This window comes from Rhamphochromis longiceps, linkage group LG23 (assembly GCF_057381845.1).
Source record: "Rhamphochromis longiceps isolate RC_006_pf linkage group LG23, R_longiceps_female_GT1.1, whole genome shotgun sequence".
NCBI lineage: Eukaryota > Metazoa > Chordata > Actinopteri > Cichliformes > Cichlidae > Rhamphochromis > Rhamphochromis longiceps.
Window position 1 is genome coordinate 12,906,658 of NC_140578.1, and position 18,773 is coordinate 12,925,430.

Consider the following 18,773-nt stretch of genomic DNA (forward strand, 5'->3'; position numbering starts at 1 on the left):
GCGCAACAGCTGCGAGCTGAGAAAACGTGCTAGGAGAGAATGCAGCGAGCAGGGAGGTTAATGCTGATCTTTTTGCTGAGGTGGGAGAGGTTAAACGAGGCTTCTTCAAACCCGGCAAGAGGTGCACGACCAGCCGGAGCGCAACAGGCCAGCAGTTGTGACGCTGCTGTTTTTGGTGCGCGTGGGAAGCAAAAACCAGGCGCTAATCGCCCGGAGCCTGATTTACAACTAGGAGGACTTGATTTTGGGAAAGCTCCTCAGGTCCAAAAGCAACTGTTTAACAACAAGACAAGCTGATCATTTATTAAATAACTTGTGTGGGTGGTTTCTGAGTTGAAAGTCATTGAGTTTTTTTATGGTGGTTAGAGGAAGGGTAAGTCAGCTCAAACAGTGCAGCCTAATCAATCTAGTTAATATGCAAACTGCCCTATTAAAGACTAATACGTTCCATTAGCTGCAACTTTAGTCAACTAACAGAGGAAATAATAGAATGAGTGCAGGTGGGAGTCTCACTTCCTTCACTTTATCCTATCTCGGATGGGCTGTTTGGGCATTAGTGTTTTGTAATGCTGTGTAACTGTACTTCCTGGGGAAAGGATAAATATTCCACCTGTCACCTGAAGCTGCATTCTTTACCTGAGTATTGTTTGCTTTCTGTTTGCAGGACTGCGAGTTTGACCCTCTAAAGTACAACAGCATCATCGAATGTGAAAAGCCCAACAACGACCTGAACAGATTCAGAGGCTACATGTGAGTCCCGCCTTTTCTACGCAACTGCCGTGAGGCTGCAGCTGCCACACAGCAGCTTCTAATGCTCGAGTGTATTAGTGATATCAAAGTCTTGTTTTCGTTTCCCTGTAAATGAATGCAGTGTTGTTTGGAGTATCGCCTGCTGCTGGCTTCTGACTGGAAATAATGCGAAACTGTGGTTTGTTGAGAAGCCAGCGGTTTCCAACTCGTAATTATGACTCAAACGGTTTTTCCAAGTCGAGATTAAAATTTGCTTTCCCAGGAAAAAGGGCGCAGGGTTTGAACAGTTGAAGGTGTATGTGCTGTCTCGTGACCAGGAGAACCTGCAGATAATGAGCCCTGTGTGTGTTTTCACTCTCTTTTGTCTGTTGCGGAAATGGTGTGTGCACGATGTACAACAAAGAAATAAGAAAGGAAGGACTAAGAAACATTTCCAGAGAATAAAACCTGAAACAACAAAACCCACTCTGGAATCTCACTGAAGGGAAAGTGAATTAAAAACATTCAACATGAAATAAAAAATAAATAAAAATTGCAGAACTATAATAACTCTGGTCCATCTCCACTTTTCCTTAACTGCTACCAGGAAAGGAAAGCACATCACTGTGTGAGATGACAGATTTTCACATTTTAAAACCCTCTGTGTGTCATCTCCACAGTATATTTGTCTCCAGGTCACCCAGTGTAAGGTTTGTGCCACAGATGTTCTAAATTAACAGTATTGGCAAATACAAAATGAATAATTCTATCAATGAATTTTAAAATGTATTATTTTACAAAGTAACAATGATTAAGATGCTAAATTGCAGTCATTAGGAAAAAGATTTGTTAATTTCCCTCATAAATAATATAATTGTTGTGACAGGTGGTCTAAATACTTAGCTAACAGGCTAATGTTTCAGGACATAGAGAACCTGAAAGTCACGATGCCGATTAACTTTTTACAAACTAAATGTTTACAAAATGAGCAAGAAGTGAGCAAAGAAAACCTAAAAGTTAAGTAGAGTCAAGAAACTAAACTAAAGCTGAAGTAACACACTGAGAAAAAATGCAAAAACAAGCTAGGATGGGTGAACCAGACGAGTGGACAAAGAGTAGACAGAACAGGAAACGGGAAGTAATCAACGCAGGTGAAGACGGACGAACGGGAAGTAAAGCCCAAAACATAGACACAAGTGACAGCCCGAGTGTTAGAGTAAAACAGACACATCCTAAACACGGAGACGAGATGACGCACGGCAAACATGAGCGAGGAAAAGGCACGAACTCACAAAAATAAACTTCATCGCCAGGATTTGATTTCACAAGTGCAAAAACTCAGAACGATAACAAGTAAGACAAATTGGGCAAACACAAAGCTTCAAATCCTGGAACAACCTAAAAACGAAAAGCACAGATCATTCATATTCATGCACCAAACTCTCAGATCGTGACGGAGTCGGATGAAAGATGCTGCAGAGTTGCATTTGCAGCATCTCTCTGGGACTTTTTGAGCTTTGCTCATATAAGAGACGAGAAGTCAGAATATGTGAGTTTCTGCTGCTTTGATTTTGACGCACGTTTTCCAAGGCGAAGCTCGAGACACCTTTCGACGTTCCTCAGAATGAGTCAGGACCATTCGCGTCTGCAGTCCTGCAGTAGCGCTTGGATATTTGATGCGTGCAGTTGTGTTCATGCTGCCTGTAGCTATTGGTTACATAATACTTCCTGTGTGGGTCAGACTTGGTCACTTTTCTGTTAATTGCATTATGTTGGACAAAATGGTTTATATTGAACATCTCACACAGCCATTTGAGGTCATAACGCATATCTATTCCCACTCTTTTTACCCGCGGTGGTAAATGCCGCGGGGGTCAGGTTTCCGCCGTCTAATTGAAGTACACTTTATGGGACCTCCTAACTGGATTTGTTTCAAATATATGGCACCCCTCGCCCGAGAAGCCTTCTGGATGTGTCTGCTCAGGCTATTTTTGGATCTTTTGTAATATCATAGTGGAAACACTCGTTAAAGGCATCAAATACGTCTTTCCAATAATTTTCCGACTTTCCTGGGGATGAGTAGAAGAATGGGTGCCAATTTATGGTCCTGCACTTAACCTCAGGTAGTGTTGCCTTTACCTTTTTCTTTATTTATAGTACTGCAGTAAATTGGCACTGTAGCTTTAGCAGAAATGGAACTACTCTTCACAGCAATGCAGACCTCAGCTACTGCTGATAGCAATATGTGGTGTGAATACAGGGGTACTTCCTCAGTGAAACACCATGTAGTAATAACAACATTATTTTTATTTTATCATTTTTATAGCGGCTCTGAGTTTATAAAGAGCTTTAACAGACAGGCTAATGAAGTTAAACAGAGAGCCAAGCAAAATGGTTATAATGTGATGGTTAAAAATACACACCAGGCAAAAACTTGCCTGAAAGATGATAGGATACATGGGTGATTAGCCAGGTGGACGCTGAGGATCTGAGGCTACGAACTGATTCCTAAGAGCTCGTGTAGCTCGTGTAGCTCAGGCCCAGACCCAGATGTGTTTTTTAAAGCTTTAAGTACAAAGCTGTGAAAAGTGCAGGGAGCCAGAGGTGAAACGCAGGGATCGGGCTGACGTGATGCTGTTTGCTAGAACTGTGAGAGAGTGATGTTTGATTTATAGCAGAGAGGAGGGAGCTGCAGAAGTCCAGCCTTGAGAAACGGATGCTCGGGTGATTTTCTTTCAAAAGTATTGGTTTTTGAGAATCTGAGATTCTGTTTTGGAGAAAGTTAGACTGGTCAGCTTCTCTAAAGCTTGAAAGTTTAAATATTTTGATGTCATTTTGACACAAAAGCTTAAATTTTAATTTAAACTGCCTCATTTAAAACTTTGGAAATGTAGTTTTAATTGTTTCTAGCTTCTCCTTTTGCTTCAGTGAAAACATGTCTTGTTTTTGTAGCTTCTTCTAATGCTGTCAGCGTGTGCAATTTTTCAAATTTTGATGGATCGGCTCTGAGATCTTCTCAGCTACAAGTTATAATAGCAAAGGTACATAAATAGCAAAGATATGGCCACTACAGCGCAGGTTCTTTGAGGATTTAGAGAACAACAAATCATGCAGTCTTTCTCCCCAGACGCCGACTGCTGCTTCTCTGGATTTTGGCTCTATGAGTCATAAAGTGTTGTTGGAGTTCGTGGCTCTTTATTCTAATTAGATTCAGTGAGTATTTTGGAGTAACTCCATCTTTTACAAAGGTTGCTCCTTTTAGAGCAGGAGTCGAGTCCCGCTTTAGTTGATCGGCAGCATAAAGCCCAGTCTGTTCCTAAATGAGCCGTCCCAATAAAACAAATGCATTATATCTGACCTGTCTTTAATATCAGTGCAGTCTCAACAGCATGTCTTATCACATGCGGTTACAGAAGGTATAAGCAGTTGTGTTATTTGATTCTTTATGACTTAAACAGTTTGTCAAGATCTGGAAATACTTGATATTTTCAGGCATGTGAGGAACACTGAAGTTGTTAAAGATCTTCAGTCATCTCAAAGATCTCAGTCAGTTTCCCTACTTTGTGCTGGACTGGATCCTTTGCTGTGCCAGTTGTGCCCCACTGCTTTATACACATGTTTAACACTTTATGTGTTACTTAACTGAAGCATAAATCATGGTGAGGATGCTGGTTGTGTAAGACGCCAAATCTGGGAGTCCCAGCCCTTCTTTTGGTTTGGATTGTTTAAACCATTTCAGTCTTCCGCTGGATCAGTTTTCCTAAAATATGACTGCGGGGATCATGGGAAATAGGCTGAGTAACCTTGGTTAACCTCGCTAGTTCTCAGGAACATGTTTATCTGAGTTAAAACTGTTATAGTTGTTGTAGTGTACACCTTTGAGAAAGAAAACTGAAATGATATTTTGCACATTTAAAATTAAAGTAAATGAAAACGTGCAAGAAACGTCTTTTAGTTTTCATCTTTCTTTTTTTTAGGGCAGACTTGTCAGCAGTGCCAGCCTGAGGAGGCTTTGGTGCTGTGAGCTGATTGATCATATAAAACCTGTCCTGAGCTTCCCCTGAAAAATGTCCTCCAGTACAAGAAACGCAAGCTAACGGAGTTCAGATGTTTTGTCTTTACACCCCCTGCTTTTACCACCATCATGCCTCTCCAGGTGTTGTCAGTGTGGTTTGACAGCTGGATTCACGCCAGCTGTTCTTCCAGCGTGTCCCCTCAGTGAGACGTGTTGTGTGTGAGAGACAGAAGATGAGACGCGTCCTCGGCAGCAGTCGGGCTGACCTGCGCACATGTGATTATGACTTGTGTTCGTCTCTCAGAAGGAGACCAGATGCTGCGGGTATTCAGTTGCCAGGCTACAGTGCAGCGTTGGGCACAGAGCCTCATCTCACCAGAGTTTTATTATATTACAGCCACTGACACGAGTCTAATTTCAGACTTAGAGCACTCTCTGCGTATCACGTGCTGTTATCGGCTTCTCCCACTGTCTGAGCTGCTAGTGACGGCTCTGTTATCAATCTATGACGTGTCAGTCATAAGCCAAGCGCTGGACTTTCCTGTTGGTAAACACGCCGATAGTTGTGACTCTAAAACCGGCAACAACAGAGATGATTAAATGCGGCTCTCCAGCTAAAGCTTGCTGGGCTGTTAAACTAACGTGCTTGTAATCCTTGATTTAGTAATAGGATTAATGCTGACATTAAAAGCTCAGCACCTCCCTCATAATATCACTTTGAGTTTCAAAGTGAGGGGGGGGGGGGGGGGGGGGGGTGCTGCTTGGTAACTGCTCCAGTATCAGAGGGAATTTGTGCTGACTCCTCCGGAGAGGTGTGGGGATAGGAGTGATTGATTGACCGAGGTGCTCGGCGGTAAAAATCGATGTTGTGTTTGGACCGGTAATTTTGTTTCTCTCAGTATTTCTCACTTGAGTGTAACTGTGATCCTTTGGCTGTCATTCTCACGCCTCCTCTCACCTGACAGAATCCATCGAAGCGGCAGGAGAGACGCGCTTTACAAAGAGAACCTGCTGCTGCGAGGCTGCACCATCCGCAACACGGAGGAGGCCGTGGGAATTGTCATCTATGCAGGTCGGCCCCCGAAATGACACCTCGGCTGCCACGCAGCTGATCCCACCTCTGACTAACCCGCCGTGTAACTCTGCAGGTCACGAGACCAAAGCCATGCTGAACAACAACGGTCCACGTTACAAGCGCAGTAAACTGGAGAGGCAGATGAATGTAGACGTGTTCTGGTGCGTCATCATCCTGCTGGTCATGTGCCTGTTTGCTGCTGTTGGTATGTAAACAGCTGTTTGGAAGTTTAAGGCGACCTATTGTGTTCATTTCCAGCTGCTTGGTATCTCCTCAGGAGTGGTGCAGCTTTGTATCATCCACACCTCAAAATTCTCCTTATTTGTGTATATAAATAAATATTAAAATAAGATATTTTAAAAATGCATACAGGGAAAATGAGAAGAACTGTCAGAATCTTTTGGTTCTAATAACAGAAATCTGCTCTTTCCTTAAAAGATAAATGAATTTGTTTAATCTGGATTTGCTACTTAGCGTCACACCTGGGAAAACATATTTTGTCGTGACTTTGTCGTAGTCGATCTTTAATGAAAACCCTTCGTACGGTAGCCCTGAGAGGTCAAACAAACTGCAACTTAAGAAAACACCAGCAAATTTTTAAAAAATGCTGTAAAATGTCACAAAACACAGCGGAAAAGTTTCTGTGGAGACATTAAAGTGTTTGCATTAGCCATTTACTGTTAGCTTGTCACTTGTGCAGCTGCTCCGTCACGTTTCACCTCCCCAAAAACGTTTCCGTTTTGTTTTGTGAGTTTTTTGTTTTTCTTTGTGTGCTTTTTCTGCGTTATTCTATTTGTGGTTGTTTTTGATCTTTCATGGCCACCGTACCTTCACCTGTGTTAAAGAATATTTCTACAGGCCTCCAAACCTGCAGGCAGAGACTGGACATCTAAATATTTTAGGGATTGCAGACATCCATCTTTTTGTGTTACCCTGAGCTCCGCTCCTGAGAGTCCATATTCACAGAGCTGAAGTACCATAAAAATTATTGCAAACCTCTTGAAACCAGATTAAAGAAAACCAGAGAAACACACCAAAAGAGCGCAGATGAGGAGGAGAAGACTGCAAATCCACATCCATCTCAGGAATCTGAAACAGTCATTGTTAACAACCTGGAGCCACAGCAGCTCGATCAACAGGCGCTGGAGGCTTTGTAGTTGTAGCCAGAGCTGTGCCTGAGATGACCCCCACTGACATCACACAGAGCCAAGAGTAGAAAGATAGTCTGAAATCTGAAACCTGCTCTAAACAATACTAGGTTAAGACCTGCGAATGTGTTGCCTTGCAGGGATTTACCTAATTTTAATTCATCTTTGACCGCATTTAATATGAGCATTGATCACAGAAACGTCAGAAAATAAATCTAAATATTAACAAGGAATAACAAAACTCTTACACAGAGCTTCCTCTGCTTCTCTCTCCTGTCCTTCCACTGTTTGCATGAGCTGACCTTGTGCTGTTGCTGTTGCAGGTCACGGGCTGTGGATGTTTCAGTATGGAGATAACAGACCCGTGTTTGACGTTCTTAGCCCAGAGGGGACCAACTTATCGCCCATCATGTCAGCCATTTATCTCTTCCTCACCATGATCATCGTCTTTCAGGTACTAAAAAGAAAGCAGCTTAAAGAAGCAAAGGCACAGATAAAGATATAAAGGCAATATCATGGACTGTGAAATGTTTTATTCTGCTGTACATCGTGGCAGTATTTCAGCCTCCCTCTGCGTGTGACTTCTAGATCTTTTTCTCTGTTTGTTTGGAAAAGCAAAGATGAAAAATGTGTTGCTTCGAGCAGCAAGACAGTCTCTTTAATCTGAGCTCAAAAGGAGAGAAAGTGAGACCCAACAGTTATTGATCTGGTTGTGTTTTTTTTTAGGCAAAAAGTTTCAGGGAAAATGTCGGCGTGTCCCGTGTCACAGCAGCAGCAGACGAGCCGCCCCGGTGTCGGCCTTTCAAAATAAACGAGAAATCGCAGAGGGCAGTTCCTTGGTCTCGCTGTGCAAATAGTAACAGTAATGCCAGAAAAATGATACACTCTGAAATAAACACATGACTGTTGAGCAGCACGAGGACTGTGTGCAGACGTCGCTGCCTTCCCCAAAGCTATGACTCATTTCTCCGGAACTACTTTCCATAAGCGTTGCCTGGAAATGTTCCACTCTGGATTACACCAACATTTTTTAAACAATCCAGCATATGCCCAGTGTACTTAAAAAATCACTTGTTTAGCATTTTGGAACTAAGAAGCAATAATTCTTTTAATTATGATGTTTTGGTTTGGGGGTTGTTTTTTTTTTGTCAGATATAGCCCCACAGAAATCCCAGATGAACTCTTTCCTCTTATTTCAGGCATCTATCTGTTCCTATTCATCCATTTTTAACTTGTTAACTGTTTTAGATATATCTAGCCACCATGTGTAGCCAGTGTAAGCATTGTAATATGTGCAATATGTAATGAGTTGCAAGAGGAAAGTTATAGAATGATACAAAAATGAGCCACCAAATGACGAAATATAGCACTTATATTTTATTAGATGTTGGTGATGATGATCTTACTGGTTATGGTCATGGAGGGAGTTGTCCTATTGGTTGACTTCCACATTAAGAAGGTGTGACTGGGCCTTCCTGTCCTCTCGTTTCCGTGCTTTTTATTACCGTAGTTACTACTGACCATGTAGTCATAGCACTGCTGAACCCAAACCCTTTCATTCGCTGCTAAATCGTCCCGGTTACGACTGCTTGAGAACCTCTGTGACTTCTCAGTGGACACAGCGAGCCAATGAGAAGAAAGCTCGCCTTCTGTCTGTACTTCACTCATTCCAGTAACCTGTGAACTGGGATGGATTGTGAGACGGATGAGCTATGACGTGTTTGACGTACTGGTTTTATCCCGAACTTGTGAACTGAGCAGTTTGAGCTGTGTGAGGTCACAGACACTAAAAAATAAATATCTGTAAAATATTCGGTTAATGCGACATCTGCTGCCACCCTCATGCTTCCTCCCCAGCCTCTGGCCTCAGGCTTTCCATGTGTGATCATTTAAAATTTGCTTTAAATTAGTATTACCGGTACTAATTAATGTACTTAATATTTGACTGTTCAAGATTTTCTTTTTGGGTTTTCCAATAATTGAATCTCTTTTTTACAAGATTTATTTAATTATTTATATGAATTGATTTTTTTTTAGCTGCAGTTTACTTTTTTCTGTCTCTACTGTTCATCCATTTAACTTCATAACTGACTTTTCTTGTTGCATTTAGCTACGTATTGCACCAGCACATCCCTGCAATTTCAGTGTATCCTTTCTTTTCATATTTTCAACCCTTTAACCATTTGAGGTTTATTTGAGTCGATCTATTTGATCTCTTTTACCTGTTTTATTTTTAAGCTTCGCTTTTAACTTACATTGGGTTTTTTTGGGTTGTTTTTTTTTGGGGGGGGGGGTCCCTCATTAACGCATTTAAACTTTTTTACATCTTTAGCTATTTGTTCTTCTGCATCTTCACTCTTTATTTGATTTGATTTCACGTTCAGACGTTCACACCATCTTTCCATCAGTTTCCAGGATGACAGCCTGCTCTGCCTCTCTCCTCTCCTAGGTCCTGATACCCATCTCCCTTTTTGTGTCAATTGAAATTGTCAAGATCTGCCAAGTGTACTTCATCCATCAAGATATGGATCTGTACGACGAGGAGACAGACTCCCACCTGCAGTGCAGAGCACTTAATATCACAGAGGATCTGGGCCAGATGCAGTATATCTTCTCTGACAAGACAGGCACGCTGACGGAAAATAAGATGGTGTTCCGGCGCTGCACTGTGGCAGGGGTGGAGTATTCCCATGATGCCAACGGTGAGACGACCAGCCAACCCTCTCACACGCTCCCTTAAAGAAACAGTAAGCGGTCATCATCTTCTAAGTCACCACTAACGGTGTGTGTTTGTTTTTCAGCTCGAAGACTTGCCATGTACCAGGAAATGGACTCAGAGGAGGAAGAGAGCATGTCTCACGGTGGCACCCTCCCCAGGCGGGACAGCGTGACCAGTCACCAGAGCGCCCGCGTGGTGCTGCGGTCCCAGAGTACCAAGTCCCACCGCAGGACAGGCAGCAGGGCCGAGGCCAAGAGAGCCAGCATCCTGTCCAAGCACACGGCCTTCAGCAGCCCCATGGTGGGTCCTCATTACTGCTCTACAATCCTCATCCTGCATCCTTTACCCTAACAAACCTCCGTCTGTTCTGCAGGAGAAAGACATCACCCCCGACCCCAAGCTCCTGGACAAAGTCAATGACTGCAGCAGTCAGATGGACTTCATGCGCTTCCACAGCCAGCCTATGTCCCAGCTGCCCTCTGACCTCTCAGACATCATCGATTTTTTCATCGCTCTCACAATCTGCAACACGGTGGTCGTGTCCTCCCCCAACCAGCCAAGACACAAGGTAACACTCACCTGTTCAGGTCAGAAACATCAGTTTGGTCAAACCTCTGTCAGGTCAGAGAGGGATTGTTTGTGGACTGGGCCGCACAATGATGTTACCTCAACTTCATTCCACACCTCCTGATTTCTTCTCTTTTGACTTTCGTGTGTGTGTGTGTGTGTGTGTGTGTGTGTGTGTGTGTGTGTGTGTGTGTGTGTGTGTGTGTGTGTGTGTGTGTGTGTAAGAGAGAGAGACTTGCAGGTGAAGCAAGCCTCCCCTTTAATTCCTCTAATAGGTGCATGTGTGCAGCTGGTAAAGACACTAAGCTCATAATAAAGTGTTGACAGCGTGTCAGTGCCTGACTTGCTGCAGTCATCAGAAAGCATCTTAGCTTTTTATCGGGGCAAGTGTCGGCTCTGGGAAATTATTTATATAAAATCTGTTTTGGTTTTTTTGGACTATGAAGCCTAAAAAAGACAGAAGAGTTACAGGCCCTTGGTGTGCAAAGGGGTCGGTTCAGATTTCATAAGTACAGGAGGTAGATGAGATAGAAAAGTCTAAAGCCTAAATATATTTTCTGTTAAGAACAATTTTTTTTTCTCTTAAGCGACTCTGAGCGTCAGTATCTCAGGATCTATCATAGTGTGAGAAAACTGCACCGATTTAACGTCTGTGACATTGAAGAGCATTGGTACCCTGCATGCTTATTTTTTTCTGAGAATTCACTGGGGAAAACCTAAAGTGCATTGTGGGTAAATGTTTAGGGCTCATGGTGGGATAGTTGCCATTATTCCATCTTCATCGAAATAAGTTTTTGTAGAACAAGTCAGGTTCTTGGCAGGGGCAACAGGAAAGGTTTTATAGGCATGAATTAAAAAGGAAGCATTAGATTGTATATGTTCAAAATGGCAGGATATTATAATAGTCCAAATCCATGATTCGGTTCATTGCTTAAGCAGCTCCCTATGACTTATTAGAATAAACACCAGAGCACATGACAGTTTCATGTGTCACCACATGCACATTACTGGGCTGTTGTTCAGCCTCTTTTTGCACGCCTTCTGTTTACACCAGCACGACATGTGCACAGCTAACCATCACACCACAGACTCGTCTCTGCAAAGTGACGTGAAGTCTCCTCTGTCAGTGATGTAAGGAGGGTAATCTGCAGTGGCAGCAGATCAGCGTTTGGAGTTTTTCCATATCTGGGATTGTGATTTACAAAGTATTAGGGCTGTTCGATATAACGATATATATCGGATGACGATATAAAAACGTCTATCGTTTCATTTTATGCTATCGTTTGTTTCGTGGTGTCGCAAAATAAGCTGTTTATGGCAATATTTTTCCATCGTTTTGATGGTCACTGTAGTGGCTATATTAATTTCTTAAAGTTCTCTCTTTCTCTTACATTTAATATAACCACACTATGGAGGGACAAGCGCCTGTTTTTTATGCGTTGTTGTTAGCAACAACGACGGTAACAGCATCGCGTGTCTGCTTGTTTATGTTCCACATAAACCTTTCACAATAAAGCTCAAGATCCTGTTGAGACTTTTCAAAATACACTTTTCAAAATAATCTGCTCTTTCACGTGAAAGAGCAGATTATTTACGGATGAGAATTAAAAAAGAGCCGGCAGGTGCTAAAAAATAAACCTTAGACTCAAACGTTAGAACAGGCCTTTCCCCGCAGCACGCCGTGTAATAAATACTCATAAAGAAAACGGCGGCCGTTACAACTTATGTCTAAAAATGTATCGTTTCATGCATCGGTTGAAACACTCGACTCCAGCTACACGACGCGCAGCTGGAAACACTTCACGCAAGTCGAGCTGCACGAGATTCACAGAATTTACAGAAAATGTTACATTTTTGTGATTTATATCGTTATTGGACGATTCTTATTCTTATATCGGGATATGAGATTTTGGTCATGTCGCACAGCCCTACAAAGTATCATTAAGAATTCATACATAACTGGTTTGGTTCACAGTTGCACTGATGGTTAGTGGACATGTAGTTTGAGGTCACAATCATATAATGCTCCAAATCATTAGTTCCCATGGAGACACTTTACTTTCTTTGATGGTTCCTTGTAATCTATATAACTATTAAATGTACAGACTGGAGGTATTATAAGTAGTATTGGTGGAAAACATTTAATTGAAAAACAATAATAGACAGAGTATAAGAGCATTCTGGATCTCAGAGCCCATCGACCTGCTCAGAAAATTATGGGGTTGCACAATCATTAGTGGTTTAAAGCATGGGTCTGCTGTGTGTTGCTGTCTGTAGAAGTAGATTTATTTTTGACTTCTTTACAGTGAAATAAGTACAGATCCTGTGCTTAAAAAATACTAACGAGCCTGTTTTGAAAATGTAAGAAGTAGAAAGCACAGATATGTATTTAAGCGAGGAGTAAAGTAAAATAAAACGTTGTCAGAATTCTGCCTAGGTTTAGTAAAGTATTTGTACTTTGTTACCTCCCACCTGTGGTTGCAGGTGACCTCGTTCTCATACAGCTCACACTCATGAGGTGAACTTCAGGTTTTTCACAAATCCTTTGTGATCCAAAGAAGATTCATATCTTAAAGCTGTGTCTGTATCAGTGGAGAAAAATGCAACTGAAGTCCTTCCAGCACGCTAACAAACGAGCTTTGTGTTTTGTGTTTATGTTTTTTTGATCCATGTGGGAGTAGTTTCCACCTTTTGAGCGAAAGCTGCATGTTACGAGTTTAAAAAAACGTTCCAGATCTGACGCTGAAAGTGTGCGCTTGCACGTAGCTTTCACTACTTTTTCTGTTAGCGTATCCGCGTTTTGTTTCTGGGCCTGGGTGTGGTCCTCCTGTCAGGAGGCGATATCCTCTCCTCGCCTCACGCGGCGTGCATTGGCTCACAATGGATCCCGACTGTCAGAGCACAAATCTGCTCGATGAAACTGTACACGGTGGCACACCGTTTATGTATGTCTGTGTTTCTCTTTGGAGGTCATCTGATAAGATGCACGTCTGCACAGAAGCGCTGACTTTTCTTTCGGTTTTTATCGGTTGTTTTGCTGTCCCGTGTTCCAGAGCAATTGTTCACATTTTTATTATGATGCCCTTGTGCGTAGCTGGGCCACTGAATGATTTATTCTTGTATATATATGTGAGAACTGTGGTTCCCGCTGCCAGGAGACCTTAAAGTGAGTCGCTTTTTCTTCTGTTGTACTGCGGCACCTTGGGATGAATGATTGGCCGAAGGATTATGGCCAGGAGAAGCTTTTTCATCAGAGATAAAGTCCTCTGTAGTACCAGAGCTTTTCAAACATTTCTAAGGACTAAAACGATGTAGAACATCCATCTTATGAGCTTCTTAACCTTAAGAAATATTCCCCCAAAAGCAGCACCTGAATTCACTCGGAAGTCAACTTCTTATTCATTTCATCCATTTGAGCATCTTTCTTAGTAATGCCATATGCTGCAGTAGTCATAGAGCCAGAGGCCAGTGGCTAAATTCATCGTTATTTACGTTAATATCAAGTATTTTAACCTCAGGATCTCTTTTAACCAAGTACCAGTCTCCCCTGCAGAAAGCTGCAGTTCCTCCAACGTCCATCGGAGGCTCCAGAAATGAGTCAGTCCCTCTGGATTGCCACATTAACATCTCTGACTTTGCAACACAAATGGGTTGAAGCCTTTAGCTGTTCACTCCAACAACAGTGGTTGATGTGACAGTGGCTACATCCATCTTTTATTTACAGTCTGTGATCTACACCGATTCCCACCCAGTGACAGAATCTCGCCTCAGAGCCCGATTTGGATTATTTACGCAGTGCTGCGTAAGTCGTTTTAACTTGCTGGCCTTTTTCTTAAATCCACTTATGCACAAAATCGATTTTTATATTTGACCTTTTTAGGTATTTTGTACTGGCTGATGAGCATAAATGATTTTTTTTTTTGACACAACTATTTAACAATCTATAGAAAGAGCACTTGGCTTTTATCGCTGTTTTTTACTGTGTTGGTTCTTTTTATGGAAGAATCTGTCCCAATGTCTGTTTAAGTGAGAGAAACACTGTTGTGTCACATTCTCTGCGTCAGACTCTTATTGCCCTAAAATGAGCCTGATGGGTTGTCTCGTGTCTTTTATCACTTTCAGTGGTCTGTGTTAGATTTAAGAGCACCTGGAGAAAAAAATGAAGATGGAATCAGGGTCTGTTCTCTCTTGGATTATAAAAACATTATTTTATGCCTACACTTTCTGCTCCTGCAGGTCAGGATGAGGTTCGAGCTAAAGTCTCCAGTGAAGACCATCGAGGACTTCATCAAACGCTTCACCCCCAGCCGACTGACCTCCGGCTCCAACAGCAGCAGCTCCTCCAGTCTCATCACCAACCGATCCTCCAATAAGGGCTGCTCCAGCCTGCTGTCCTCGCCCTCGGCAGAGAGCACGCTCACCAAGCTGCACGAGGAGCAGCCCTCGGGAGGTTTGGAGCAGGCTTTTAGCCCCATCCCGCCATCCTACGATGGAAAAACCTCCTGGAACCTCGACGAAGGAGAGCTGCGCTACGAGGCAGAGTCGCCCGACGAGGCCGCTCTGGTCTATGCTGCCCGGGCCTACAAGTGCTCCCTGGTCGGACGCCTCCCCGACCAGGTGATCGTGGAGCTGCCTCACCTGGGGAAGCTGAGCTTCGAGCTGCTGCACACACTTGGCTTTGACTCCACCAGGAAACGCATGTCTGTGGTGGTTCGACACCCTCTGACTGATCAGATCACCGTCTACACTAAAGGAGCAGACTCTGTCATCATGGATCTCATCAAACCCCCCGACACAGGTAGGAAAACACTTGTTTGGGAAATCTCTGCAGACCGTTGTGACCAGTGAGATTTTTTTTTTTAAATGTTAATGGGGATAATAAGCAACGGCACTGCTTTGGCTTGTGATCATGATGTGGTTTGGAGTGCTATGTGAAAGATGAAGCATTGTTTAGTGAAATTACAGTTTCATTATAGCATGAGATATCAGACATGGAGATCAGCCTCAAAACACAGCATTTAATCTTTGCAGCTGATTCTGTGGTCCACTGAAACTGCAAACATAACAAATTTCTCCCAAAAGAATTATTGACTGAGGGAACTGATTAACAGATGACTTTCAAAAAGCAGGCATTTCCTCTAAATCAGGGATGTGAAACTCATTTTATGTCATTGATCGACCAAACTGGTGAAAGTGCCAGTCGCAGTTTGACATTTCGCTAAACATTTAACAGTTTTTCTACATAAGAAAGACGTTCTGCAGTAGCAACTGAAAGAAATCTGTCAGGATGACTCTTTGGGCTTTAAATTGTAAGACATAAATGTTTAAAATTACAGTAAAAAGCTCCAGTAGCCCAGACTGAGTTTTTAACTGTTAAATAAATATATTAAAACAAAAAAATATAAATTTCTATCATAGTTGGTGGAAAAACAGGACATTTTCTGTCATTTCATTGTTTCCCTTTTACTTCAGTGTAGTATAAATGAGCATGGGGGAGGTCTTCATCAGTAGAAAAGTTGTCAAAGTCTTAAACATTTGCCCTCCTTCACATTTTTCACACCTGTCCTGCGGGCCGGTTTGGAGTCTTTGCTGGGCTGATTCTGGCCCCAGGCCTAGTTTGTGACACTTCCGCTCTAAAGCTGGCTTTTGACATTTCTTTATACTTTTCTGCTTCGTTATGCAAATCAGTTTCTGTCATTAAAGGTGAAGTGAGGCTTTAGCTCGATTGACTGCAGGTAGGGCTGTTCAATATAATGATATATATCGGATGACGATAGAAAAACGTCTATCGTTTTATTTTACGCTATCGTTTGTTTCGTGGTGTCGCAAAATAAACTGTTTACGGCAATATTTTTTTCATCGTTTTGATGGTCACTGTAGTGGCTATATTCATTTCTTAAAGTTCTCTCTTTCTCTTATATTTAATATAACCACACTACAGACAGACAAGCGCCTGTTTTTATCCATTGTCCTTAGCAACAACAACGGTAACAGCATCGCGTGTCCACTTGTTTATGTTCCACCTAAACCTTTCACAATAAAGCTCAAGATCCTGTTCAGACTTTTCAAAATAAACGAAATCACGTGAAAGAGCAGATTATTTACGGATGAGAAGTAAAAAAAGAGCCGCCAGGTGCTAAAAAATATACCTTGGACTCAAACGTTAGAACAGGCTTTTCCCCGCAGCACGCCGTGTAATAAATACTCACAAAGAAAGCGGCGGCCTTTACAACTTATGTCTTAAAATGTATCGTTTCATGCATCGGTTAAAACACTCGACTCCAGCTACGTGACGCGCAGCTGGAAACACTTCCCTCAAGTCGAGCTGCCCGAGATTCACAGAATTTACAGAAAATGACACATTTTTGTGATTTATATCGTTATCAGACGATAGATGTCTTATATCGGGATATGAGGGGTGGCTGTAGCTCAGGTGGCAGAGCAGGTCAGCCACTAATCAGAAGGTCGGTGGTTTGATCCCAGGCTGCCTCCTGGCTGCATGCCAAATATCCTTGGGCAAGATACTAACCCCGTATTTGCCTACTGGTGGTGGTCAGAGGGCCCGGTGGCGCCAGTGTCCGGCAGCCTCGCCTCTGTCAGTGCGCCCCAGGGCAGCTGTGGCTACAATGTAGCTTGCCATCGCCAGTGTGTGAATGTGTGTGTGAATGGGTGAATGACTGAATATAGTGTGAAGCGCTTTGGGGTCCTTAGGGACTAGGAAAGCGCTATACAAATGCAGGCCATTTACCATGAGATTTTGGTCATATCGTACAGCCCTAACTGCAGGTTGACTCTAGAAGTAGCTGTGTGTAGTCAAGAGACCGCTATAAGGCGAGACTCTGCTGTGATCTAGAAGAAATTAACACCACGAGTTAGGACTGTTTGCTTTTGTTGTGTCTATGTATATGTTGAAAGTGCATGTATGTCATGTGACTACAGTGGTTAAAGTATCCACACTTTACCTGCTTCACATTTTGTCCAACGTGGACAGACACATGTGGAAACGGGACGACAGTGTTATTTTGTTTTTTCTTATATAGTAACTTTGAATCCCTTTTGGAATAAGGCTGTAACGTGACAGAACAAGTGAACACTGTATACTGTCTGTAATTGTTGTAGAGTCTTTATGCTACAATATGAAACGCATTGAGATGACAGACTTCATGAATTGGTGCTTTATATCTGATCGTCTATTTCAGGTTTGAGTGGTTCATTGTATACAGTCTGTGGAGGTCTGTGGTCTTGGTCTTTATAAACACTCGAGGTTTCACTGATACTTCCCCAAACCCTCATGCTTTCTACTCAGGTGAAAGGATAAGGTCACATGTTATATAAGGACTTTTATTTTTAGAGCTGCTGAACTCAGAGCCTGCCTTGACTAGGGTCTTAAAAAAGAAAACTTCCCTGTGTTTTTTTTTTTTTTTCCTTTTTTTCCTTGTTCCATATTCTACAGCTTCTTTTATGTCCTAAAGGCAAAGGTGTAGCAGGGTCTTACTATTCCAGTCACACAAAGACCTACACAGACCTGTACCAGACATCTGTCCAGGGGTGCTTAGCAAAGACTGTTTCAACCCACAGGAACACGTGACACAACACGCAGTGTGGAGGTCTGCAGCCTGGGATTACGTCACCTTTTTTAGTGATATTATTGCTTTAGAATAGTTTAGAAAATTCCCATGACAGTGTCAAAGAGTTAACAGGTTAACATCTTTATTCCACATCTTAGAGAAATCTATAAAGAACTGGAAACTGTTTACTGACTCAAATAATAATGGATTGGATTTATATAGCGCTTTTCAAGGCACCCAAAGCGCTTTACAATGCCACTATTCATTCACTCTCGCATTCATACACTGGTGGAGGCAAGCTACGGTTGTAGCCACAGCTGCCCTGGGGCAGACTGACAGAAGCGAGGCTGCCATTTCGTGCCATCGGCCCCTCTGGCCAACACCAGTAGGCGGTAGGGTAAAGTGTCTTGCCCAAGGACACAACGACCAGGACAGAGAGCCCAGGGATCGAACCGGCGACCTTCCGGTTACAGATACGCTTCCCAACCCCCTGAGCCAAATTTAACCTTTCTTAAAATTCACCGTAGTTTCTTGGATATTAGTTATTTGTTGGGAAAATATTTTATTGTTATCTCTAGGGCTGTTCGATATAACGATATGTATCGGATGACGATATAAAAACGTCTATCGTTTCATTTTACGCTATCGTTTGTTTCGTGGTGTCGCAAAATAAACTGTTTACGGCAATATTTTTTTATTGTTTTGATGGTGACTGTAGTGGCTATATTAATTTCTTAAAGTTCTCTCTTTCTCTTATATTTAATATAACCACACTACGGACAAGCGCCTGTTTTTATGTGTTGTGGTTAGCAACAACGACGGTAACAGCATCGTGTGTCCGCTTGTTTATTTTCCACATAAACCTTTCACAATAAAGCTCAAGATCCTGTTGAGACTTTTCAAAATAAACTGAATCACATGAAAGAGTATGCAGAGAATTTACGGATGAGAA

General features: G+C 42.4%; 1 protein-coding gene across 1 annotated transcript in view; it reads left to right on the plus strand.

The window, feature by feature from the left end:
* The window catches only part of atp10a (ATPase phospholipid transporting 10A), a 44,661-nt gene that overhangs the window by 7,278 nt on the left and 18,610 nt on the right, over positions 1-18,773 (plus strand). The window contains exons 3-10 of the mRNA XM_085397173.1: positions 665-750; positions 5,710-5,816; positions 5,893-6,024; positions 7,291-7,421; positions 9,417-9,669; positions 9,769-9,986; positions 10,060-10,254; positions 14,490-15,051. Of these exons, the coding sequence (XP_085253299.1) occupies positions 665-750; positions 5,710-5,816; positions 5,893-6,024; positions 7,291-7,421; positions 9,417-9,669; positions 9,769-9,986; positions 10,060-10,254; positions 14,490-15,051 (1,684 nt within the window). The remainder of the gene's footprint in view (positions 1-664; positions 751-5,709; positions 5,817-5,892; positions 6,025-7,290; positions 7,422-9,416; positions 9,670-9,768; positions 9,987-10,059; positions 10,255-14,489; positions 15,052-18,773) is intronic.